This window comes from Netta rufina, assembly GCF_964035555.1.
Source record: "Netta rufina genome assembly, chromosome: 5".
NCBI classification, from domain to species: Eukaryota; Metazoa; Chordata; class Aves; order Anseriformes; family Anatidae; genus Netta; species Netta rufina.
In genome coordinates, this window is record NC_140128.1 from 26,306,374 (window position 1) to 26,329,066 (window position 22,693).

A 22,693-nucleotide genomic window follows, 5' to 3' on the forward strand; every position below is an offset into this window, starting at 1 on the left:
CACGCAGGAGCAGGTGATCTGGCAGGAGCTGCTGCCCGTAGGGGAGCCAGGTTGGAGCAGTTTTCTCCTGAGGGATGGACCCCGTGGTACGGACCCATATCTGGAGCAGTTCTGGAAGAGCTGCTGCCTGTGGGAAGCCCACGCCGGATCAGTTCAGCAAGGACTGCATCCCGTGGGTGGGACCCCACAGCACAGGGGACGAGAGTGACCGAGAAGGAGCGGCAGAGAAGAAGTGCTGTAGACTGACCATAACCCCCATTCCCCGTTCCCCTGCGCCGCTCGGGGGGAGGAGGTGGAAGAGGGTGGATGGGGGGGAAGGTGCTTTTGGTTTTTTTTTCTTTGTTTTCTCACTTCTCTCGCTTGTTAGTTGTAGGCAATAAATCTTACTATCTCCTTATGCCGAGTCTGTTTTGCCCGTTACAATAATTATTGCGTGATTTTCTCGTCCTTATCTCAATCCTTGAGTCCTTTTCACATATTTTCTCCCCATTCCTCTTTGAGGAGGGGGAGTGAGAGAGCGGCTGTGGTGGAGCTCGGCTGCCCACTCGAGCGGAACCACGACAGTCTTTTTTGGCGCCCAACGTGGGGCTCAAGGAATTTGAGATAAGGATGATAGTTAGTAGAAGTAACGGGCAAAAATATGTGCAGGATGATTGTTAGGAATGTACAAGTTGTGAAGAATTTAAGAAAGCAGTAACTGTGATATGTTAGTGTGGTGAAGGGACGAGGGGTGGTGTGTGTGTGTAAAATGTCCACCTTGTCGGTGCTGTGATGATGTTATGTTTATTTTGGTGTGGTGAATTCTTTTTCTTTTTGATGTAAGTGAAGTTTGTGAAGGTTGTTGTGATAATTGTAAAGTAAGAGTATGTTGTGAGTAGTCTTAAATATGCTTTTAACAGAGGCGAGGGGTGGAATGTAGTGGGTTTACGTGGCAAGGTTTTGGTAGCAGGGAGCCATAGGGGTGGTTTCTGTGAGAAAGATCTAGAAGCTGCCCCATGTTTGGGAAGGGCCCCATTGTTTTCCAGATCCGAGCCAATAAGCGATGTTGTTTTTCGCCTCTGTGAGAGCATATTTAAGACAGGGAAAAAACGCTGCGCCACACAGCAGCCGGGAGAGTGAGAGGAGTGAGGAACAGCCTTGCGCCAAGGTCAGTGTAGAAAGAGGGGGAGAGGTGCTCCAGGCGCCGGAGCAGAAGTCCCCTGCGGCCTGTGGTGAGGACCATGGTGAAGCAGGATGTCCCCCTGCAGCCCATGGAGTACCACGGTGGAGCAGGCTTCCACGCTGCAGCCCGTGGAGGAGACCACGGTGGAGCAGGTGGCCCTGCACCGACGGAGGCTGCCGCCTGTGGAAGACCCCTGCCGGAGCAGATTCTGGGCCGGACCTGTAGCCCGTGGAGAGGAGCCCACGCAGGAGCAGGTGATCTGGCAGGAGCTGCTGCCCGTAGGGGAGCCAGGTTGGAGCAGTTTTCTCCTGAGGGATGGACCCCGTGGTACGGACCCATATCTGGAGCAGTTCTGGAAGAGCTGCTGCCTGTGGGAAGCCCACGCCGGATCAGTTCATCAAGGACTGCATCCCGTGGGTGGGACCCCACAGCACAGGGGACGAGAGTGACCGAGAAGGAGCGGCAGAGAAGAAGTGCTGTAGACTGACCATAACCCCCATTCCCCGTTCCCCTGCGCCGCTCGGGGGGAGGAGGTGGAAGAGGGTGGATGGGGGGGAAGGTGCTTTTGGTTTTTTTTTTCTTTGTTTTCTCACTTCTCTCGCTTGTTAGTTGTAGGCAATAAATCTTACTATCTCCTTATGCCGAGTCTGTTTTGCCCGTTACAATAATTATTGCGTGATTTTCTCGTCCTTATCTCAATCCTTGAGTCCTTTTCACATATTTTCTCCCCATTCCTCTTTGAGGAGGGGGAGTGAGAGAGCGGCTGTGGTGGAGCTCGGCTGCCCACTCGAGCGGAACCACTGTTGTGTATCTGCTTTGACAATAATAATTGACACCACTGTAGCATAGCTGGGTGGGACACTAACGTATCATGTTGCTCTTTATCAGCTTCCACCCCCTTAAAAACTCCTAAGGCAGTGTCTTCTGGTGAACAGCTAAATACCTTTATAAAAATAAGTTCTTCTACTTGCTAGTCTACAAGTGGTATTATGCTTGATTAGTGGGCAAGTAGTGGAAATTTAAATGATTTTTACACAGTGTACACCTAAGACACAGTTGAACACTAAAAATAATCTGGTTTAGCATGCTTATATCAAGTTTAGTATCACATGTTAAGAGGTGGATAAGGGCTTGGCACTTTATAAGTAAGTGTCTCTGGCACTGCATTATGTAACAATTTGTAAAAGAACTTTCAGTATAATTAGGATAACTAAACAATAAAACAGTTTTGCCTCACTGTTCTACAGTTGTCTTGTTTTGGAATATGTCTTCTGAGGAGCAACTTCTTATAACTTATTCAAACAGTCACTTGAAAAATGCCTCTTGGATCTTTGGTTGTAGAAAGTTTCAAAATTAAATGAGACTAAAAATTAAGGTTATGCATCAGAGGGCTTACATTGGAGGCATACTGTACTAACAAAAGAAAGTAAATGATGTGTAGACTACTGTTGCTTGCAAGATCAGAGTAATAAATTTTTACTCTAAAAACTAATCCTGTTTTATAGAGTATCACTGAGTGATACTTTATAGCACACTTCCATTTTTTTATGACACTGTAGCTAGTCACTGCTAAGGTTACTGAGGAACATAGCACTTGTCAAAGTCCTGGAGATTATATGTATTGTGTGTCACTTTGATGCAGTCTTGAATACAAATCCATACATGCAGATTGGTAAACATACATGTCAACATAATCTATGTATGTGTACATGATAACAATTATAGGAATATAAGAAATGTCCTTTTCAGCAGATTCCAGTGTTCCATTTTTTTTAGCACTATAGTGTGTTTATTCAGCTTCTGATTATTTACTTTTCTTTCTTCTACTTTGCTTTGTGACAGGATGACGAAGTAGTACTTCAATGTGTTGCCAGCGTTCACAAAGAACAAAGGAAGTTTTGCTTGGCAGCTGAGGGACTTGGGAATCGCCTGTGCTTTTTGGAACCAACATCAGAAGCTAAAGTAAGAAGTAGATGCTCTCAGCTGGTGTAATCGGTCAATGAATGTTAACCTACTTACTATTGTGAATACATTTAATTGTGGTTTCTTTAATGTGGTGCTAGATGTGCTTTTTGTGTGCTTCTCCTTCTGTGACTGCAGTACGAGATTTCTTAAAGATTCTAAATATACTTTGTCTCAAAGTCAAAAGCCACTACTCTTTAACTTAACTCTGTACCTGAAATGCTTCATATTTTCAAGATTATGTCTCCAGGCTGTTAATAAGATATAAGTTCACTTAAAAGCTTCTTCCTATCACTGCTGAAGTTTCAAATATCTTGGTGTGCAGGACTGATGCTTCCAGAAGTACTGTCACCTGTTAGTTACTGACATTAAGTGTTGCTTCTAACCGGGTTGATTAAGCAGAAAGTTGGGAGTTCTGAGGGCAGGATTATTAAATATTCAAAAGTTTTAAGGATAAGCATCAAAAGGAAGAAAATAAGCTAGAGAGTTATGAAGAAAAAAAATAGGAAGACGAGCTTGACAGGAGAAAGGAGAAATGAAACTTGAGACTTGTACTAAAGCAGAATGTTAAGAATGAAGGCAAATGCAGGACCTACTCCCTCTCTTCTATTTTCTCCATGCATCCTTTTCTTTTTCTTTATTTTTTGTGTCTTTATTTCTGTTCTGTTCTTCCTGATCATGTACTTCTCCTCCTGATTTTTAGCAGGATCGCTGTATCTTTCCTATTGAAATATTACTGTATGGTCCTATTTTTAGTCTAGATATTATGACCGTGTTAAATCTACAGTGTTTGTTTATGCAGTATGAGAGGCTCTTGTTCATCTCAAACATGAAAAGTCGTGCTACTTTTAAATCTGCATTAAATTGCATTCTAAGAGCTTAGCAATGATGATTTGTCTCCTGTATGCTTTAAAAATCCCGATAATCCTTTCACATGCTTAAGTTAAAGCATTTAGTTTTCACATATGTGTTTTCAACTATTGTCTTAACATTTTTCAATAATGATTGGGAACTGTTTATTAATTGACAGCTCAACTACAGTGTAGAATATCTATTACTGATGATCTCAATCTGTAAGATAGTGTTTTTCCTCATCCTAGTCTAAAGAAGGGAGGAACGGTATATGTGACTGTAGAATTTTGTAGAACCTACTTTACTTTTCATGACTTAGCAGCAGATACAACTACAGAAGCTTCTGAAATTAAAATTAAATTAATGAAGTTAAAATTAAGAGGTTTAGAAAACATGTAATGTAATAATTTTAAAAGAGCTTACCAGGGAGGTTTCTGAACTGCTAGTTACACCTGAGAACAATTAAGAATTTTGGAAAGTCATTTAAATATCTAAGTCTGTTTTAAAAATAAGTAGAAAGTTGATACAAATGTTTAGAGAGTATGATACGTACAAACAACTCTTAGCAATAACGTTTCCTTTCATCAACATTTAGACAAAATTTTGTTTATGAAATAACAAAACTAAAATGACACACATCCAGTGGACTAAAAATTGTTATTGAATGTGTTTCTGATCAAATCCTTCTGGGTTCTGTTTTCACTGCCATGCTATTATTTTTCTCCATTAAGACAATTTAAATATTCATACATGTTTTTTTTCTGATGATGGAAACATTGGGGAACTGGCAATTCATGAAGTCATGTCACACACAGGAAGGTCTGCAGTACTTTATGTTTTAACAGAAAGTAGAGGCATATTTCAGTGCTAACAGCATAGAATGTAAAAACTGAATAAGTAAATATGCTTACAGAATGAGGAACTATTCTTGTCAGCTGTAAGGAACATGAAGGTCACGGTGGATGTCATGCAGTCATGAGTTTCCTGAGTGATGCCATGCTCAGGGGGATCTAATATAGTCTTTAGAGGTATCATGAAAAGAAACATGGCAGGAGATGGGAAGATATACTATCTCTTTAAATCTGGGGGTATTGATTTATTACTTCTGCGGCAGTGTTGCTGGAATAGAGTCCAGTCGTGACATTCAGATTGGTAGGAATGTTAATAAAATGTCTCCAGGTAGTGCAGTGAGAGTCATGATAGTACTTGGAGGAGGATACAGTATGTTCAGATTAAAAAAGGAAATGTGGACACTGCCCATAAGTATCTAAAATGGGAACATGGATAATAGATGTCTGTTTATTTTAGAAAGCAGAAGTATAATAAGATCCTAAGACTGGAAGTGGGAACCTAGTCCAAATCAGAAGTTAAGAATTCATTCTTAAAATGAATATCCTCCCTGTTAAAACAGTACTGTTTACCTGAGGTAGATTATTCATCCATGAAAATTGGTTTATAAAGCTAGATAGCGTCTATGTATTAAGAAGAAATTGCATTAAATGAGATCCAAGGCATGTTAATCACACTGATATCTTCTACTAAATTCTCTACTACAGCTGACAACTTTACCATAGCCAAAATCTATTTTAAGCACATGTGACGGTTTCTTCACTTACTAACTTTGGCCAAATATTGTTAAAACAAGAAGAGAGATGCTTTTCCATTCAGGTAATTTCTGGACGAGAGAACAAGATAGGAAAAAATAAATAAATAAAAACCACCACAAAACTCAGTATGTCTGTTAATTTTGGAATAAAGAGGTGTGATTTCATGATTTTTATCTGAGCCGTATGTAATCAGAAGATAAAAGTAGCTGAAAGAGAGATGATACAAGGAAAAGGAAAGATAATGTCTTTGAAATATGTGTAGAAACGTAGAGGGAAAAAAAAGGAAGGTTGTATGATAGGCTGACCATGAGCTGTTCTGGTAATTTGTGTGGTGAAGGGATTCAATGCTGAAGGGATTCAAGATTACCAAATACTTCCGTTAAAATGTTTTTTATAATTCCATAAACAATTTTCATGTTATTTCTTTACAATTTATTAGTAAAAATGGATGTATACAGATGCAGGTAATGAATATTAAAGAAAAAAAAAAAAAAAGAAGGCACAGTAGAGATGAATGATGATGAATATTACAGTTTAAGTTTTTCCTATGGGAATTACTGAAATTATGAACTACTTAATAAGAAATTATTTGTGTACAAAAGATGAGGGAACTCATATATGTAACAATTATGTAAATAAAATCTATGCAATTTCAATCTCAAGTCTTTGGCTTAAAATTCTTTTCCAAAATGTATTTGAAAACACTGTCAAAAAGAAAAAATGAAGAGATCAAAAGTTAGGAATTCCAATACTGCTCTTAATTGTTTATTAGCTTGCTACAGAGTGTTCAGAAAGTTTAGCATTTCATTGTTCCAGTGTTCAACCATGCTCACAGTAAAGTTCTTTTCTCATGTTTAAATAGAATTTATTGTATTTCAATTCATGTTAATTCCCTTTTGTCTTTTCACTGGCAGCACTGAGGATTTGATTCTTTTTTGTACTGTCCTGTCAGGTGTTTATGTATGTTGATAAGATTCCCCTGAGACTTTTTTTCTTGTATACATATCTTTTATTGGATGCATTAGTGTTAACAGATTGAAAATAATGCTGTTCTCTTTGAAGTGAATGTAAGTTTCATGTTTCAAAAGCAGCAGTCATTATTGATCCAATAATTGAGGAGAAGGTCCCTAAAATAGCTTGTATTATTATATCAGAAGATTTTGAATCTTTGACATTTAGTGGCAGCTATAAATATATTCAGTTTCAACTTTATACATCAAATAAGATCATACGCCTTCTCTTCTGTTTTGTCAGTGATGTTAGAGAACAAATAAAATGTTCATGATGTAATTCTAAAAGACAGGAAAGCAATAGTATGTGGAGAGAATTTTTCCACTTTTGAACCTGGAGGTGATTTATTTTTACTGTGAGCAGTAGAGCTATAGCAAATATAAAGTTACTGCAATTACAAATTATGAAGAATGTTTTTGTGTTATTTTGATACAATAAGATAGCATGCATCTCAAAAAAAAATGTTGCGTATAAATATAGATTTTAAAATTAAAACACGTGTTCTAACACTTTTAATCCTGTTTAATCTAATCTGCTCCTCTGTTCTTATGCTGTTTAATTTAATTTTACAGTATGTTCCTCCGGACCTTTGCATCTGTAATTTTGTACTTGAACAGTCCCTGTCTGTCAGAGCCCTTCAAGAAATGCTGGCCAACACAGGGGATAATGCCAGTGAAGGGGTAAGTAAATTAACATCAAAGAATGTTAAATTTCTAATTATGGATTTTTTTTTCTCATTACTTCTATTGTTTCAGAATTTTCTTGGTGAGGGGACTTGTGTGGTAGCAGATTCTTTATTTTTTTCTGTTTTCTTGGGAGGTTACTGCTCCATAACCATAATAAAATTATTTTTTTTATAGCATTGAGGAGCAGGTGCAGTTAATGTATTGAACTATTTACAAAAAAAAAAAAAAAAGAAACATGATTCTCAGAGATCATTTATTACCATCAGTTCAAACCTGGCAACTGAAAAATGAACAAAAGAACCCTTGGCCTGGGTGACTTTTATGAACCTGTTGAGAGTGTAAGAAGTTTTTTTTGAATCATAAATAATTCCCATAAAAGCATTATTGTATTACAGTGTTATTTATTAATGAGGAAAGCAAAATAATGTCATCATGATTCTACCTTGTGTCACTGAATTAAGGAAGTATTTCACATATATTTATTTGGCTTATCCTTATATGAAATTAACAACTGTGAATTAAGTTCTATCAATAAAAAAGTGACAAATTTAAATGTTTGATCAGTTCAGATATAAAAATACATTTATTTATTTATTTATTTTGTAGATGAACAAAACCTAAACTGTTGTAATTTTTAGTTGCTTAACCCGTGGTAACAAGCAAGAACTAATGAATAGAAATAGTTATTTAATAAATATCTACCTTAGGTTTCTTAATTTTTTACTTTATTTTTAACAGGCCTACTTACTATAATGCTTACAGAATAGTGTATGGTGACTTTTGCAGTATAGTCAAATGTTGTAACTGTGCTTGCATTTCTCATTACCAACACCTCAACTGCATTATCACTTCAAATCTAAAATATCCTAACGTTCGTAATACCCTAATAAAGAGAACTTCCACACTGATTAGCATGGCCCCTCAAAATAAGTGCACTTTATTATATGTTATTTATTATTGATAAGGATATATAAGGTATGTATCTTTCATAGAACTTCTAAGCTGTTTGTTTGTCAGAAGTGAATTATAAAATATTAAGCCTAATTCAAATCGTAGATGCAGGTTTTTTTCAGTATTTTGAATGATCTGCATACCCACCTGAATAATTTGCTATTTGTTCTCCTACCCATGAGAGAAACATACCTCCTATTGTGAGAAACAATCTGCAGCCAATAACACGGGCTCAGGCAAGGATCTCAGTGAAGCAGCATTTTTATTTGTGATTGCAATGGCAGGTGTCCTGCAAGCAGGAGTGCACAGCAAAAGTTTATCATAACCTCATATCCCCACTACCCGATGCTTGATTCCTCACCTGTTTCCTCATTGGCTGAGTACTGCAGTTTCACAACCTACTTGGTGCTTGTTACTATACCATGTATGTACAATTTTATTGGACCAACCTTTAATTTCTCCTTTTCCTCTCATGACTAGAGGGCATGTGATTTTCCTGTTTTTCTTAGCTATCCTCCTTTGGGACAGTGAGACCTTCCACTGTCCCCTTCTCTACATAACGTACTCTCCAATGTTATGCCACTGTTATGCCTGCGCAATCACTTTTGAATATGCAAAGTTAGTGGAGTTTTCCACTGCAAAAACAGAACTTCAATTCTCACACTATCTACACACTGCTACTTCTGGAATTTTATAGATGTTACACTTGCTCTTGCATCTGTGAATTTCTTATAAGTAGGTAATTTAGGCAAATTGTCTAGTTATGTATATTTAGGTAGAGCTTGCATGCCTCTGAAAGGAAATGAAATGTGGCCTGTGCTCTCCACTCAGTTTGTCACTGCTCTATTTTTATTCATGGGTATAAGTTTTAGGATTTTAAAATAAAAAGTGGGATCACATTTATTTTCTCCTATTCTGTGAACAACTAAAATTTGGAAGAAAAAAAATGGAAATGCCAATTCTTAATGTATGGGTTGAAGTATTATTAATGAGTTAGTATTAAATAAGATTTTACAATGTTTATTTCGTATGACAGGTTCTGCAATCATCACTTTCTGGCTCTGTGAAAGCCATGAAACTTGTGTCAATAAAATTCTGCATTTCACTCAGTTAGGGTTAAATATGATAGTAGTCATATAAATGTCTCTTAAAGTTGACTAAAATTGTTTTGAAATTTTGCAGGCAACTTCAGTGCATTGATGTTTATTGTACCTCTCAGATTTCTGTTGCCTGATCAGATTATATCAGATCAGCTTGTTGCTATCTCCTAGAATTCTGTGCTTTAATTGATTTCCCAACATAGTCCAAAAGACTGTGTGGGAGATTTAATTTGATTTCCTTGACTAGTTGTGAAGAATATAGTCCATCCTTCTCTATTCTTTCTAACTTACCTTTATTTTCTTAACATAATGTTGAATTTAATTTTTATTCTCTTGTGAACAGAGCATGAAAATACTCCGTGTCTTTATTTATTTTATGAGACTAGATGGCAACTAATTATTATGCAAATAATCTGCCAAGCTAGATAGTCTGTAACATTTTACTTTATGAGGAATCAGAAAACTCATATTCTCTTCAAGTTGTAATTTTTGTTGTTGTTCTTGCATACAGAATAAAGACTGTGTCATTATAGCTAGAAGGTAAAACGGAAGTGTGAGGAAGAAACAAAAAAAACGCACAAGTGATCTCAGTGTAATCTTAGGAAATGTGCTTAAATATAACATCTCATTTTTTGTTGTTTTTGAATACAAATTTATGCTGAATTTATTTCATGATGAGAATTTTTTTTTTGATTTCTTTCTGAAATGCATGTACTGTGCATGCAGTATGTGGAAATGATGAGAATTTTATAATTCAAGGTAAGAGACTGTAAATGGCTCCTAGAAGAGAGAACCAAAAAGGTGTTTTATTTACTTGAGGGTGATCTTCTTTTGAATGTCATAACTGTTTGTACAGAAGTGGTATGTTCAATGTGTAGGAAGGATAAAAACTTAGTTGTTGAAAAAATATATTTTTCAAAAAGTGCTAAGTAAAAGTGGTCAAATATATAACTTAATTAAAAAAGTATACATCACATGAAATCAATTTTTCGAAGCTTTATATCATCCCAATGAAACTGTCTAACACTAATGATAGAACATTCATTTAAAAAATAATGAATTAATTAATTAATTGCTGCAAGTATCCAAGGTGAGCTATGGAGTCCTATCTTTCTGAAGGAGTGAGTTTCATTTTGCTTCTCAATTGGCTTCTCAAGTATATAAAATTATAAAGATTTTTAGAATGCTTCTGGATTAAAACTCATGATTTCATGCAGATCAGTAAATATTCAATAACTCTAAACTGTTGTTTTTTTTCTTATCTGAATAAAAGGTTGCTATTTAAGAATGATTGACCAGAAAACTTGAAACTTTGCAGTTTTATCAGTTTAATGCTTTCATGATTTTTATAATGTTATCCTTAGTGTCTGCCTTTCATGCTGTTAAGTCTTGTTTGTTTGTTTGTTTGTTTTGTTTTTCCTATCTGTAAGCTTGTTTCTATTGTACTTTATGTGTGGAACTCAAATCAGTTCAATTAGGAGGTGTATTACGAGGTGGCAGGTCTTGTAGCCAGAAGGCATGTAAACTGTAGATTCATATAGAAATGCATGTATACACACAGAGCGAACATTTCTACTGCCTGTTTTACACTATTTTAATCCTCTAAGTTAGGCACAATTTAGAAGACTAAAATCATGAGCTGCATTTTGTATTATAATCAGTGGATGGTGGTATTGTGAGGGATTTTATACATTGTGAACTTCTGTGTAGTATACATCATGGAATAATGTGATGTAAACTAAACTTTCAATAGATACATTATTCATGAAGGCAGATAATGAGCTATGCATATTATTCAGAACAAGTACCCCTCCAAAGAACATATGCCAGGAAGAAATCTGATCTTGTTCCTGTACCACAATTTTTATAGAAATGCTGTTTTACCAGTGCAGTAGAAATTTCAAGTAAGCTGAAAGGTGGTGCTCTCCATGGGCTGTGTTGCTGGTGTCAGAATAACAAACTGGTAATCACAATGGGAGGAAAATAGTCTGTGAGTGCCTTCCAAGCTTTGGGCTTCTGAAGCCAGTGTTGTATAAATGTTGTAGAAGAAGCATCCCCTTTTCTCCCATTAACACACAGGTTAGAAAGACACAACACTAATTATAAGCTACTAGTTCTACTTTCAAACATCCCAATCAGTCAAATGTCCCATAAATTAATGTATGTGAAGATTAGGGCAGTAATTTATGGAAAATCTAAAATACTCAGTGGGGAGAAATATAAATGAGATTAATGTACAGTTTATATTAAAAATCCAGTAATTCGGTGTGCTTATTTCATGTCACACTATCAGTCATTCTGACAGAGGAAAAATCAATACCATAATATCGGCTCATTAGCTCCACAAATTCTAAAAAGAAATTTTCTTATTAGTTGTGAGAATTGTTGCAGATTTTTATACATTTAATACTCAAAACATTTTAATTAATCGTAGTCCTTTAATTATCGTAGTCCAGTAGGCTTCATCAGGTGATCAGTGTTGTTTCAAAAAGTGATATTGATTTAGTCACTTTCAGGACTCCTCGGCAATATCACAATCCTTAGTTTTTCCAAAATATTCACCCAAAAAATTAGCAAAAATATTTAATTTACTAACTAGTAGTATATGACTATTTACAAATAAAATAGAAAATGTGGTCTGTTGTGCAACGTTTCTTTCAAAACAACTTTGCCCTCTATTGCTTTTGAAACTGGGTACGGTCCGTTGGGAAAATTTTAATAGAAACACAGAACTACATATAAATACCAAGGATGAAATAAAAGATGAAAGCTTAAACAATAATGCAAAAAACTTCCTTTCTATGAGAAGGATTTGTTACATTTGGTGGAGGTGAACTCCAGCTTCTGTCAATAAGCTGTTGCAAAAATGGACAGATTATTTTTTAAGTTACAATTAACTGATACTGTTTTGAGACATATTATCATAAATACCAGTCAAGTTAAATATTTTGTATTATAAGGCACTATCTTTAGCACAGGGAAAGCAAATTGATATGGTAATAAGCAATTTCTAAAACAGATCTCAGAGAAAAGCTATTTCTGAATGAATAATACAATTTGCTGTCAGGTCATAATTTAGGGAATGTAGGGAAAAATGACAGCATGTAATGTAGGAATGAATATCTTAAAATGTTAATTTGTATTCTGTTTTCAATACAAAGGCATTACTGAGAATAAAGGTTGGCCTCTTATGATTGCTAAACTTTTTTTGTTTCCACCAGTTTATCATTGCATTGAAAGGTTTGCTTTCCATATTAAATTTAGTTTGGAATAAAGTTTTGCTTTTAGTTTCAGATTTTCTGGAGAAAAAAAAATAGTTTTTTTATTTATTTATATATTTATTTTTGAGTTAGCCTTACAAGTGATTCATTTAAAAGCTTTCAGTAAAAAATAGCATGAAACATTTTATTTCCTTAACTTAGTATGTGTATATTTGTTACAAATTGATGAGAAATTTTTCTCTAACAACCTACATGTAATTACAGTTTTGCTGTTATTAATTTCTGATCAGGCTTCTGCAATGGCATCCCAAACTATTCTGTGTTCTCTGAATGACCAGAAGTAACTATTGTATATTTAGCTTCATTTTTTTCCCCAGCAATCTAACACATTTTCTGTGAGGATCCACAAATTATTATCCAGGAGTCCAGATTTTTTAGTTTGCTGCAAGATATACTAAGAATTTTTATATAATTATATGGCTCATATAGTGAAACAGAATACATACTTTACCATATAATTCTGAGAAATCTCTCGATTAACTGCATAAAATTATATAAGATTGTATTAGCTATTAACAGCTTTAAACTTAAGTTTCATGATGACCAGGTCACAAATCCTCATTTCTTAACATCTTTGTGATTAGCTAAAAAAAGAGAAAAAAAAAAAAAAAAAAAAAAAGAGTAGACATGAGCTTTTCTTTATTTTATTGCAGTTGTAATAGAAGACCTCTGCTGAACTGCTTCTTGATTTTTATTGCTTCTGTTTGGACAAATAGCATTTCAGCTTTATTCCTTTGAATTAGTATTAAACATTCTATAAGTTGAGCTAAAGATTATAATGGTTTCTTCAGCCTGATATTTTCTAAGTTAGGGTTCTGTAGAACATGAGTTGAATACAGCTTGCAATACTAATTAATAATTTAACTAATGTCTTCTCTACAGAATGCAAAATCATTTGTCTGCACATGTATAAACATTGTTTGAGTTCCAGAAACTACCTTTAACTATATTGGTCCCCTTTACATGAATCATAGGAAAAGAACTGACTTTTTAAAAGCAGTCCTTTTTAACATGTAACATACTAGAGGCAATTTAATGTTCTGTAGTTATATTTTGTTGAATCATCTTTCATATTTAATGATTACATAAATAGACATGAAACAAGAACAGTAAATGATTTTCTAAATAAAAATAAAAACAAAAATTCTGTGTATGTGTGAGCAGTACCTAGAAATCACGTGAGACATTAAACATTCTTAAATCAGTACTTTCTAACTTGCTATCCAGGATCCTGATGTTTGGCCTTTCCTTATTACTCAGGACTTAGCTCATACAAATGTTATGATCTGGACTAAGAGATGAAAAATGAAATATAATGTTGGCCACCATAGTAGTATTAGTATTAACATTAGTCTTTGGTTGTGCAAAATTTAGAGATCACATTCTTAAAGTCATGCTTCACACAATCTGAGATTGAAGATCTAAAAAAAAAATCTTAGTTTCAGTGGAAAACACCACAATAAATCAGTAAACTAATCTTTTGGTCATATTTTATTGAAATTTGAATTGGCTTCTTACTTATAAATAATTAGCAGATAAGATGTAGTAAAAGGTTGAGAGAGGCAGACTTGAAAGCCTATAAAGCTTGATGTCTTTTCAGTAGGTAACTTTAAGATTCTTCCCTTGGAATTTATTTTCTTCTGGTCATTGAGAAAGTCTCAGAAGATGCGTATTAAATTCTCTGACTAAAGGAATCATATGGGAAATCCAGTTTTGCCCTCTCTGATCTTGTCATAAATTTCCACATCTGAATCACAGAATCATCAGGGTTGGAAGAGACCTCCAAGATCACTGAGTCCAACCTCTGACCTAACACTAAACCATATCACTAAGTTCTAAATCTAAACATCTTTTAAAGACATCCAGGGATGGTGACTCATCCACTTCCCTGGGCAGCCTATTCCAATGTCTGACAGCCCTAAGAAAGTAAAGAAGTTCTTCCTAATATCCAACCTAAACATCCCCTGGCGCAGCTTTGGCCCATTCCCCCTCATCCTGTCACCAGGCACGTGGGAGAATAGACCAACTCCCACCTCGCTACAGCCTCCTTTAAGGTACCTGTAGAGTGCGAAAGTTAATAATCATGCTTAGTTGACATCATGAGTGCAGTTGCTGTAATGAATCTAATAAATGCTTTCACTAATCCTAGCAAGTAGATGTCCTTCGTATATACTTAAACTACTTTGGGCAGTAGGTATGTTTTTCTCCTTTCAAATTGCAATTTATTTGTGTGTACATATACTTATTTTTTTATGTTTTTTAATGCCTCCGAGAAGTTTATAAAAAAGGTAGGTATTACCTTGTTTCATTTCAAATGTTTTTAAAAAATGTTTTTATTTAATTGTGATAAAAATTAGGCCACAATAACAGTCTGTGGCCAAGATAATTTATTTTATTGACAGATATTTAGGTGTTGCTGTTGCTACTTCATTATTATGATTTTTGTCCAGCGTGTGTATTTGATAATTCACTTGAATATTGTTACTTAATACTTAAACTGTAATAACTCTTCATGTTGTTATATAAATCTGACTGTAGTGTATACAGTGCATTGGAGTTCTAACATTTTCTGTCATGTTCTGTAGGCAGCTCAAGGTGGTCACAGAACCCTGCTATATGGTCATGCTATACTACTTCGACATTCGTTCAGTGAAATGGTAAGCAAAAGAGCACTTGCACAGTAATCAGTAGCACAGAACTCATAAGTAAATGTTTTTAAAATCAAAATAAATATACGAATTCAGAAGAACTGTTCTTTATAAATCCTTTTCTACACTAGACTAAAAAAAAAAAAAATAGTTTATGGTTTCTCAGTGCCATGGAAGTGGCCCTTACATTTTAAATTCAGATTGTTCAAATCTATTTCACTAAGAAATTTAGCTGAAAACCTCCTTTATCGATTAATTTTGTTCTTCAGGAATCCTTTTCAATGATCATTCTGTTAGCAAGTTGCTGCTATTACAAATGAATTTGTCATGATATGTGTTGATTTTCCATCATATTTCACAAGATTAGTTGTTCCTTTTAGATTAGCATAGTTGCCAGAGCATGCATCCAAAAATGTGCTAGCTTGTATAAATGTTGTTTCGCTGTGTTGTACAACTGGAAATTTTTAACTATTTTGGATCACCGACTTATACTACCCATGCAAGTATAACTAATAGAAGTTGAAGAAGTTAGAGGTGAAGAAAGTGTCCTCCCTCATTTTTCTTGCACTAGAAGACTCCACATTAGTCTTTAATCTCTGTTATTTATGTTTATGAACCATAAAAATTGTGATTGCCTTGACTTACCAGAGTTGCTGGTATTATTACTGCCCTTTGGTATGCTTGATATGTTCTCACGCTGCAAACTTATTACAGCAAGGCTATAATAAGATGTTTGCCTGTTCCTATCTCATAAACTCTGTGAAACTTTGAAAGGAAAGAGTTCTATTGCACAACACAAATATGTGCAAATTGAAAAAGGATTTGGATGTTTTAAAGAAGTCAGTGAAAGCTTATTTACAAATAACACCATGCTTAACTTCTTTAATTAAAAAAAAAAAAAAAAAAAAAGCACAGGATGATAGTAAGATGGGGTAATGTGAATGTAGTATTAATTTGGTATGTGTGTTAATTTTTGCATTGATTTTTGTTTTCAATAACTCCACTGTTTTTGCAGTATTTGACTTGTTTAACGTCATCAAGATCCCAGACAGATAAACTTGCATTTGATGTGGGACTGAGAGAAAATGCAGCAGGTATGGCAAGTTATTTTTGAAGGAAAACACCTCACATATCTGCTTTTAGAAGAGGCATTGTAATTAATGTTACTGTAAGCTTGTGAATGTAATGTTTATGTGTAAATTAGAAATAACTGAAAGTAAATGATGACTGTCAGTAATGATAACTGGTCAGTATTTATGTCTTCAGTAAATTAACTGAACTGACTTTGCATAAGAATGTAAAAGTGTCTTTGTAATTAAACTGATTTACCACAACTGCAATAACACTAGTGGTAACACAAGTGGTAACACTAGTGGTAAGTTGAAGTAAAAATTTCCATTGAATAAAATAAATTTGATGCATTTGTTTGCTAATTGCATAGTTGGACACTTTCAATAGCATTAGTATATGAGAGAGTTATATATCAGTTTATTCACAATAAACATTCTAACCATGCAACAAATAAGTTTATAAATAAGTTTTATATGGAGAAAAGCAGAAAAGGTGCAATAAGCACATTGCTAAAACAGCTGAAGAAAAATAAAAGTCTAAAATCAAAATAATAGCTTGCATTAGTTTTCAATAGAATGAAAGAGATGCATCACAAATGAGAAAATACGAGAAAGTTTTAAAATCTAATCAGTTGATTGCAAAGAGTACTGTCAGTAACATTGATGCTGACAGAAATACTGTAAAAAGAATTGAGCTTCCATGAAATCACATATAAATAATAAGGCGCCACTGGGTTAGGGTTAAATGAATTTAATGTTAAATGAATTTAAAATCAACTCAATTGCAAAGAGTCACAAATAGGTTTAGGTGCTTCTGTATATGTAGCATTAAGAATTGCTGAATGGTGAGTCTTTTACCGAAGAGAAGTGACCCTGTAGTACCTGTTGAAAGACAAATACTGTGAAGAAGAAATCCAAGTACCTGTATACATAACTCAGTAATGTGAAGATTCAAATGAAGAAATGACAGTTCCATTAATATTAACATGTGCTTTTATTATTTTTTCATTATTTGAAAATAAATTAAAATAAAAATAAATTAATTGATGATGGAGAGGCACTGTCATGTAGATGTTAAAATATTTGTGGACCATGATCTTTGAAACGTCCTTCCCAGGTGACATTATTTATATGTTTTGTTACCCACATGACCTGACCTGTTTTTAATAAGTTAAGTTTCTCTTTCTGTAGTAGCCATACAGAAGATGGTTTCGGGCAGGTATTTTGGGCCCGTTACTTGATTATATCTTTGGATGCTGCCTTAGATGGAGACCATTTTCTTTAAGCATGTTGATAAGAGGAATCTGTGTTCTCTCACTCTGAAAAGTTCCAGTGAAACCCATCTTCATAATTCCGCTGTTTTTTTTGTGTTTTTTTTTTCAAAGTTACTGTGCATGTGTCTGCTTGTGCCCATGAAGTTTTGAATGTATGCCTGTAGTTGTCAGATACCTTTATTGGTAATGGGATGGAACTTTTGTTTATTATTCTTTATAACTAATTTCATAATCTTCAAAGTTTATTTTAAGAAGGTTTTACATGAAATTTACAAGTTGATTAAATAGCTTTTTGCACTTTGTATTATGTTACCAACTTTGCCTTTGTTTAATTTTCTCCCACTTTGCATTATCCTTTAAGAAAGCTGTATTCAACTTTTTGCATCAGGGTCTTAACACTGAGATGTGTGAAATTGTGGAACAAATTAGGTAATCTTCCCAGAATTGGGGTGTGTGTGTGTGTGTGCATATGCAAAAAAAAATCTGGAATCTTATATTTAATGTATAAGTAATTGTAACTGTTTAGACTTGGCTGTTGTGTAATTATATTGCTTGTAGTGCTAATGGAACTGCTTCCAGAACTGATGTTTGTAGTGAAGCAATATTGTAAAGTTACAGAGTATTTGTTTCAATTCTGCAATGTAATTGTAGCATAGAGTGGAATCAATACAGGAGATTTTGAATGCAAATATGAACATTAAGCAAAAGAAGACAGAAATGGTGATAATTAAGACCAAGGTACTGCACAGCAATTTACTGGCTGTGAGAGAATTGAAGTAGGGATTTTGCATTGTTTTGTAAGTGGTTAGTAGCTTAACAAAACATGCAACAGGAAATATCAGTTTCAGTGCAAAGATCTGTTGCCAGAAAGTTTCAAGAAAAAAGGGAAAATATGAATGCATTGAAAAAGGGAATGAGGTGGCTTTATAAAGTGAATGTATTACAAGATACAACTCTTTATTATGTTATGTCAATGTTGTACAAAAATATCCTTACATTTCTTGGGAATTGTCTGTTTTATATAATCTTGATAAGATATCTCTGTCTTTTAGGTGAAGCATGCTGGTGGACGATACACCCTGCATCTAAACAAAGGTCAGAAGGAGAAAAAGTTCGAATAGGTGATGATCTTATCCTGGTCAGTGTGTCCTCTGAAAGATACCTGGTAGGTTTGTTTATTTAGCAAGTGAACCACATGGTGGGAAAATACGAACTGCTGGGGCAAGGTGTTGGGATTCTTCAAGTGAATTTTTTTCTGATATAGAAAAATGATGCCTAGATTTAATGCATTTATTTTTTTCTCAGCTTGCTTTCCCATAGAGCAAGATTGTTTGCATGCTTTTATCCTTCTGTAGTCTGCATCTTGGGAAGTATTTCTGTTAACTGTGGAAGATGTCTAAGCTGCAGCTGTAGTGTGCTGATAAGGTTTTAGAAAAGAGATCATTTTAAAACGGTTGCTAGTAATTTTTAAAGAATGTATGTATTTCTACTTTATTATGTATTTCTACTTCATTACGTATTTCTGTTTGGTTGGGAAAGGAATATATTCAATATTTTTTAAGCACAGATTTCACTGTTTCCTGTTACTGTCTTCTTGTTTTAGCATCTTTCCATGTCAAATGGAAGTATTCAGGTGGATGCCTCCTTTATGCAGACGCTTTGGAATGTACATCCTACATGCTCAGGAAGCAATATTACAGAAGGTTTGGTGGTTTATTTATTTAGACGTTTATGTAGTTTAGATGACTTTGTAACATTTTTCATAAAGACCAAATGAAAAAAGCACCTTAGAACATCAATCTGAAGAGCTTGTTAAAGTGCAGAAAATGAGCGTAGGAGAGAAAAGTAATGGAAAGGAGAATGGGGAAATACAGATACTTCAGCTGAATTAACTGAAGAAAAGCTAAATAAATTAGGTAACTCTGCATTTACAAAGCATAAAAAGCTACATGAAAAATGAGGACCAAGAGATCAACTGATGAATTCATAGACTTCAGTTTAATAACGGGGAGTAGGGTCTACAGAATAACTAAAGCCAGTAAACTAAGATTTTGTAGATGATTTTCAAATACCATGTATCATGAGAAAATATAAGAAAGATAAGGTACATGCAAAATGGAAAACAAGTTTCCCATAGTTCCTATTTCAAACTTCTCATTGTGTTTTTTAAAGATACCTCCTCAATATCCTTTCTGGATCTTACAGCCATGCTTCCTCGTACCTTTCTCTAATAGTCACTGAAAATGAGCTCTCTAAATATGTCCCCTTAATCAGCTGTAAATCCCACACCACATGGGCAAGATTATTCTCTAGGTGCTTGACTGCATTTCTCAATAATGTTTGAAAAACATCACCTTATTCTCTCTGAGAAACACCTTGTTCTGTAATGAAAAGCTCATTCAGTCAGTGTTACTCTTTATTTCAGTGCCATGCTCTGTCACTAAGACAGACTGGTGCAAACTTGCAGAAAAGTCATCCAAGTCTGAATATTCTCAGGGAGTTTATAATACTAAGTAACATAGAGAATAATGGATTTTTAGCAAAACTAGATCAAAATAATATGCACAGCATAAAACGTAGAAAAAAACAGTACTTTTTTTTAAATATTATTTCTAACTTTTAGCCATAAGAAAATATGTGAAGCATTCCTAAGAGATTCCTGAAGTAACAGGGCAAAGTAAAGAATCAATTCTGAAGGTCATTGAAACAGTTTCTGAAAGAAACCAATATATAAGTTCAACCAAGCACAATTTGGAAGTAAATAAAATAAAAAATGAAATGATAAAAACGAATAGCTAGTTTTTGAGAAATAAAACATTAACAGTGATACGAAAGGCCCAAACATCATTTCTACCAAATCTGGTTTAAAAAGTCAAAATGACTCCTACACTATCTTCTTACTTTTGCATGCACACTGTAAATTTGAAATATTGGCATTTTCCATCCAGATAGTCTAAGGACTAGCACAGAAAAATTGTTTGAAGTTATGATATGCCGTATACTCTAAGGGCAGAGGAGCCAGTGTAGCTTTAAATTGCAGAAATCATATTAGTGACACAATGATAACAAACAGTGTATTTTACCTCTGCTGTTCTCTGTTCAAACTATCAGCTTTCCACATTCATGAATGGTAAATGTATAAGTCAGGTTCATTCTGTATCACTTGACATTGGATTTTATTTCCTTAGGTTGTAAGGCATTGCACAGAATGCCACAGTATACCTGTGTATAGGCCTATAAGAAGTTTGTCTTAGTGTTTGTAGGTTTTCATTTTAAGAGCATATGTGACATGGATTTGGCTTGTAATACCTAGCTTTCCACTGTGAGAAGTGTATTATGCTGAATCCATATATTTATAAATGGTCATCTGGTCCCTTGCCACCATGGATCATAAATAGTACAGAGGTTAACCCTCTGTACTCTGTGTCTCTGTGTTCTCAGGTTTCCCAGGCAAAACAAAAACAAAAAAATAAAATAAAACTAAAACTAAAAATAAAAACTTGTAATGGAAGACAAACATAATGTGCTTCACAGAGAGATCATGGAAGATCAGTGGCATATTTGAAATCTTTGTAATAGTAAGGATTTGTCAGCGAAACTTTGTAACTGTGTACATAATCACAGAATGGTTGAGGTTGGAGGGGACCTCTGGAGACCATCTAATCCAATCCATACTCAAGCAGGGCCACCTAAAGCAGCTTGTTCAGGCCCTTGTCCAGGTATCTTTTGAGTATCTCCAAAGATGGAGACTCTACAAACTCTCTGGACAACCTGTGTACGTGCTCAGTCACCCACACAGTGACGAAATGTTTCCTGATGGATTCTCCTGTATTTCAGTTTGTGCCCATTGCCTCTTGTCGCAACACTGTCATCTTTACACTGGCTCTGTCACCTTTATACCACTGGCTCAGTCATCTTTACACTTGGCTCAGGTATTTATATACATTGATGAGATCCCGTGAGCCTTTTCTTCTCCAGGTCAAGCAGGCCAAGCTATCTCAGCCTTATCTTCTTAGGAGAGATGCTTCAGTCTCTTAATCATCTTGATGGCCCTTTGTGCTGGACTTGGAACCCTAGTACCGTGTAGCCCAGTGGCTGTTGGTCATATAATCCAAAATGACATAATTCAAAAAAAAAAAAAAAAAAAAAAAAGGTATAGAGTGGGGTGAGGTGGGTTTTCTTTGTGTCATTTTCTTCCCAACTTTTTATGTTAGCTGTATATATACTTCTCAGAATGACCTAAATGAAGGGTGATCATATCTTAGACTTAGCAGCCTAACTCAGCTTGAATAGATAGACTTTAAGAAAGTGGAATTTTCCTTGAGCTGCAAGTCACATAACAGACTTCTTGTGATTTTTGAAATACTTTTGATGGGACATAGATATCAGGGAAGTATAGTTTCTTCATGTTCTTTCTTTACTTTGACCCTTGTATTAATTGGCAACAGGATAATTGCCAGTTACCATTTTTCTAATTTACAAATTTCTGTTGAATTGACATCACAATATAAAAGTTTCATTATACCCTTCCTCCTTTAAATATTTGTTCTTTTAAAGGGCATTAATTTCACTTAGAAGGTCAGAACAGTTTGGACTTGGGTCTGATGAATCATTCTCCTCCTACACCATTATTTTTCTTTTTTTCTCTGAGGCAAAGTGCCTCATTTTGACCTATAGTCTTTGTGTTAAATGGCTTGGAAAGTTAGCTTCCATTAAGCTTGATTTTCAGAACTGGTAAGTGTTGTTCTGTCCTCTGTCTCCAGCTACTGCTGTGCAGTTTTGATTCTGACACAAGTTATAAATGTCAGAAAAACCTCACGAATTCACCAAATTATTTTTTATTGTGAACATTTTAATTTTATTAAGAGGGAGGAAGCTGTGGTGTTATATGTTTGATTTGACTTTTACCTAAACCATTCAATTTTCAAAACAGTAATTGTTGCAGATTTTTTAATTTTCCTTTTCTGTCTCAGAATTCTAATTTGATTTTTAAATGTTAATAAATTGCTTTCTTGTTATTTGCATTTACAGAAGAAATATTTCTAACTGAAAAAGATATTAAAAATAATATTCTTTTGCTATACAAGTT

The 22,693-nt window shown here is 34.7% G+C and overlaps 1 protein-coding gene across 4 annotated transcripts in view; it reads left to right on the forward strand.

Moving 5' to 3' along the window:
• RYR3 (ryanodine receptor 3) overlaps positions 1-22,693 on the forward strand; it is a 223,263-nt gene that overhangs the window by 41,263 nt on the left and 159,307 nt on the right. For all 4 annotated transcript variants that reach the window (XM_084287833.1, XM_084287834.1, XM_084287835.1 and 1 more), the window contains exons 2-7: positions 3,005-3,124; positions 7,167-7,274; positions 15,198-15,269; positions 16,276-16,354; positions 18,657-18,769; positions 19,208-19,307. In XM_084287833.1, coding sequence (XP_084143959.1) covers positions 3,005-3,124; positions 7,167-7,274; positions 15,198-15,269; positions 16,276-16,354; positions 18,657-18,769; positions 19,208-19,307 — 592 coding nt within the window. The remainder of the gene's footprint in view (positions 1-3,004; positions 3,125-7,166; positions 7,275-15,197; positions 15,270-16,275; positions 16,355-18,656; positions 18,770-19,207; positions 19,308-22,693) is intronic.